The sequence below is a fragment of the Notamacropus eugenii genome, chromosome 1 (genome assembly GCF_028372415.1).
Source record: "Notamacropus eugenii isolate mMacEug1 chromosome 1, mMacEug1.pri_v2, whole genome shotgun sequence".
NCBI lineage: Eukaryota > Metazoa > Chordata > Mammalia > Diprotodontia > Macropodidae > Notamacropus > Notamacropus eugenii.
The window spans coordinates 13826528-13830767 of record NC_092872.1 but is presented as its reverse complement, the minus strand read 5'-3'; the positions used below and the strand labels follow the sequence as shown (position 1 = coordinate 13830767).

Sequence of the window (4240 nt, the reverse complement as noted above, 5' to 3'; positions counted from 1 at the left end):
GCCTTCCCAGGTCTATTGCCCCTCCTCTCCCCACCCCTATAACACCCTGGGCCTAACCATATAGTGATCTCTCTCTCATATTGCTTAGACCACTTTATCTAGATGTGGGCTGGTCTCAACCCACTGACACATGTCACATCGCGTGCTCCCATTTCTGTTCCTCTCCTAGATTATAAAATCTTTCAGGGGAGAGACTGTGGGTAATTTTTTTCATCTTTTTTTGTGTGTTGTCTAAGAATACATAATAAGTACTTAAATGTTCAGCCAGAAATAAACTGAATGGAAGAGGAAGTCTGAGAAAACATGGAGAGAAAAACATGACAGTAAAACCAGAGTTTATTAATCTGAGGAGACCAAGGCCTAAAAACAGAAACTGAGGCTCAGTCTCACATAGGAATCTCACTTCCTATGGGAGAAAAGTGTCAATTAACTTCTCAATAGCAGCAATAAATCTGGTCTTAACTTTTTCACCCACTCTCCTCAATAGGGTCCGAATAAAATTTAAAAATCCGAATCTCTTCTTTTCACGCTGCAGAGGGAAGACAAATAGAGTCCCTTAGTCCAGGGCTGCTGGGAGTCCAGCTGAAGAGGAAGGAAAAACCTGCCCCCCCCCCACTCCCCACCTCCCCACTGCAGGGGCATAGAGTAACTTAGAGCTTCATGAGACTCAGAGCTTGGAAGGCTCTCCACAGTCATCTGGTGCAACCTCCCCATGGGAAAGGAGGAAACAGGAGACAGATTCTGACACAGCTGGCAGGGTACAGACTCGGGACTCGACCCCAGATCTGCAGCCTTCTACTCTAACAGCAGCGCTCCCCCAGCACAGAAAGCTAAATCCTCAGGGGCTTCTTCATGTTCATTTTGAAAAAATATTGAAAGTCTCCCCAGGACACCCTCCTCCTGTTTCTGTGCCCAGCAGATGTAGAGAAGAACAAGAAATCCTCACCCCACTCCTTCCAAGCTTCTACCCTCAAGGAACACCCTGGGACCAGGTCACATTGAGAACAGCTCTGGCATGAGCACACCTGACCTCACAGCCCCTGCATCAGAGTGGCTATCAGGGTCACTGACTGTACCCTCAGCCCAGCCCACCATAGTTTCCCTACTCCATTTCATCACTGAGCTCTTGGAGTTAACAGTTTAGTTAGACTGAGTCAGAAGATCTGTCTCAGCTCCGACATTCATTAGCTCTATGAGTAAAAATCACTTTACATCTCTGACCCTCAGTTTCCTTCTCTGTAAACTGGGGGAGGGGAGTTGGACTAGATAATTTCTAGGGCACCATCTAATTCAAAATCCTCAGATTGATTCTCTGGAAACACAAGGCTAGACTCTTCCTGTCTCACTGGCCACTTTCCCTAGGACTGAAGTAAGAGACCTCTCTAGCTCCATATCTGGGCTTGGGTCAGGTGGATGGGGAATGAGGGAGAGAAATGCTCCTACCTCTGTATTTAGATCCCCTCCTGGAACCTGGAAGAAGAAAAGGGAGGCTAGGGTGAGGCTAGTTTGGAAAGAGGGCAGGATGGTCAAAGTAGTTCCTAAGCCACTGTAGCTACAGATGAATTCTAGCAGCCTCCAAGAGAAAAGGCACCATGGACCCCCAGTGGGGACTGGAGGTTTGGGCTCTTCTCCCAGGCCTCCAAGGAGGATTCATCACTTACCCCATCACAGGAAATACTATCAGAGGGATTGGAAGAATCCAGGTCAACCGTTCCAATGCATTCTTTCACCAGCTGTGAAGGGTAGCAGAGAGAGTTCAGGACTGCCAGTCTGTAACCTCTGCCCCTGACATGCCAGGACTCATAACAAGTTTAAGTTTTGTCCCCAGCCAGCCCCCTGGGACAGTTTTTCTGCTTCTCATGTGGGACAAATCACTTTGCTCAGGGCAGCAGAAAAGCAGGGCTCAGCACCCTCCCTGCCCCAAGGGGTGCATATCCCCAGAAAGAGACTCCTTCAGTCAGATTCCCTCCCCAGCCCAAGACACTCTCACCCCATTTTCCTTGAAGTCACATTCATCTGCATTGCGATTTTCAGTTTTGGGGCACACAGTCTCTCTGATGGTGAATCTCAGAAGTCGTGGAACAGCAGGATCATTGCTCTGGGGAGGAAGGCAGGACAGTCTTTTAGAGCTAGGCCCCTTCTGCGTCCCTCTGAGGCCAGGAGCAAGCTGCTTAGTGCTGGAAGGGCCTTAGACACCACCTAGTCTGACCCCATGGATGTCTAGATGAGGAAACTAGGAACTAGGAAAGTTAGGTGACTTGCCCAAGGTCACACTGGCAGCAGGATCAGAACAGGGACATCCAGAACAGTCATTCCTCCAAACAGAGTCTACTGAGTGACCTGGGGGCATCTCTTGTGCTCAGCTTCCACATTCCTAGTCCTCAGGGAGAACCTCAGGTTGGGAGGGAGACTAAAACCCTCAAAAGGGAAAAAAAACAATACAAGTTTAAACCTGCACAGGGCCACATCAGTGTTCCAGGAGGGATAAGAGTGCTGTATGTGGAGTCTGAAGACCTGGAATTGTGTGTATTCTGAGCACTTAGCATTGTTCCTGGGACATAACAAGGCATTCAATCAATCACTAAACATTTATTAAGCACCTCCTGTGCACCAGGCAACCTGCTTAGTACTGGAGATACAAAAAAGAAGCAAAAGACAGCCCCTGCCCTCAAGTAGCTTACAATCTAATGAGAGGGAGACAGCATGCAAGGGAATATACACAAAGCAAACTGTGTGCAGATAAATAGGAAATCATTAAGAACGGGAAAGTACTGGATCCAGAAATGCCTTTTCATTCATTCACTCATTCATTTGTTTATTCACTCGTGTCCATTTCTGTCATTCACTGCTGTTTACCCTTCATTTCTCTGGACCACCATTTCCTATTTTGGAATTTGAGGGGATTAAACTCAGTGACATCTAAGGTCCCTTCCAACTTGACAGCCTATGACCCTGTGCAGTGCTGCAAGGTATGTGGAGAGAGAAAAAGAGATCCCTCTGACCTGGCATCTCTGAGGGGAAGCTTGAGCTCTACTCTGAGCTGGGAGCAGGATTGGAAAGTCAGGGGAAAGGGAAGGGATTTCAAGAGAGGGGAGTCCTGACAAGGACAGTGTGAGATAGACAAGGCATGAATTATTATCCCCAATTTACAGATAAGAAAACTGAAACTCAGAGAGGGAAGATACCTTCTTTAGAGTCAGAAAAATGTGTCAGGCCTGGAATGAGAACTCAGGTCTTCTGACTCCAATAATAACAATAATAGCAAATTTTTATATATTGCTACTACATGCCAGGCAATGTACTAAGTGCTTTCCAAATATTATCCCATTTCATCCTTACAATAGCTCTAGGAGGTAGTTGGTATTATTCTCCCTACTTCACAGTTGAGGAAACTGAGGCAAACAGAGGTAAAATGACTTGCCTGGTCACACAGTTAGTGAGTGTCCAAGAGTGCATTTGACCTTGGGTCTCCCTGACTTTCAGGGTCAGTATTCTATCCACTCTGACACCTAGCTGTATTTCTTTCCACCAAATTACAATGTCTCCCTCTAGGGAGATCAAGGTTTTTTGGAATGAAGGGGTCATAGTAGGGCATCTTGGCAGGTGGAGCCCTCTCCCCTCATCCCAATGCTACTCACTTCCTCTGGTGGCAGATTCAAGATTGAGAGGCGAAAGAGGTTTTCTGATCCTGACTTCCTATTGTATTCCTCGATGAATCCATTCACCAAATCCTGGTATCTCTGGTCCTGGGCATAGGCAAGTGGAGTCATCAGGCTGAGCATCCCCAGCACCAGTAGGGGTACCTGCATGGTTGAGACCTTCCTCCTCTTGGTCCTTAATGCTGTGGGCAGAAAGGAGCTATCCTTTATTCACTGACTCCTCCCCAACCTTACACAAGGGCAATGGATACCTCCAGCCATTGGCTTCTAACAGTTCCCTCAGGTCTGTGGTTTCCCCAATTCTTTTCTCATTGGTCACCTCTTATCCCCAGGGCTGGGAGTCCCCCCCTTCAATTTCCTCCTGGAGTCCTGGAGTTAACCAAAAGGAAGTGTTGGGGGAAGAGGGGAAGTATGGAGAACAGTAGTCCTGTGCCAGCAACTCCCCTGTCACACAATCCATTCCAAAGTTCTTAAGAGAGACCTTGACAATGTCCTTGTATTGTTTCTTCTGACCATCATGTGAACACTTGCCTTGTTTGCCTTATCTTCAGCAATGATGCCTTTTTATAGCACTGTAAAGT

At 47.2% G+C, this 4240-nt stretch overlaps 1 protein-coding gene across 1 annotated transcript; it reads right to left on the bottom strand.

Annotated features, from left to right (window-relative positions):
• Positions 1–322: 322 nt before the first annotated feature.
• Positions 323–3962, bottom strand: LOC140533879 (cathelicidin antimicrobial peptide-like). The gene is made up of 5 exons (XM_072654223.1): positions 3639–3962; positions 1991–2098; positions 1662–1733; positions 1444–1470; positions 323–529 (listed from the first exon to the last, which is right to left on the bottom strand). Exons 1-5 carry the CDS (start codon positions 3807–3809, stop codon positions 407–409), a joined length of 501 nt encoding a protein of 166 aa, XP_072510324.1. The 5' UTR covers positions 3810–3962; the 3' UTR covers positions 323–406.
• Between the last annotated feature and the right edge of the window lie 278 nt (positions 3963–4240).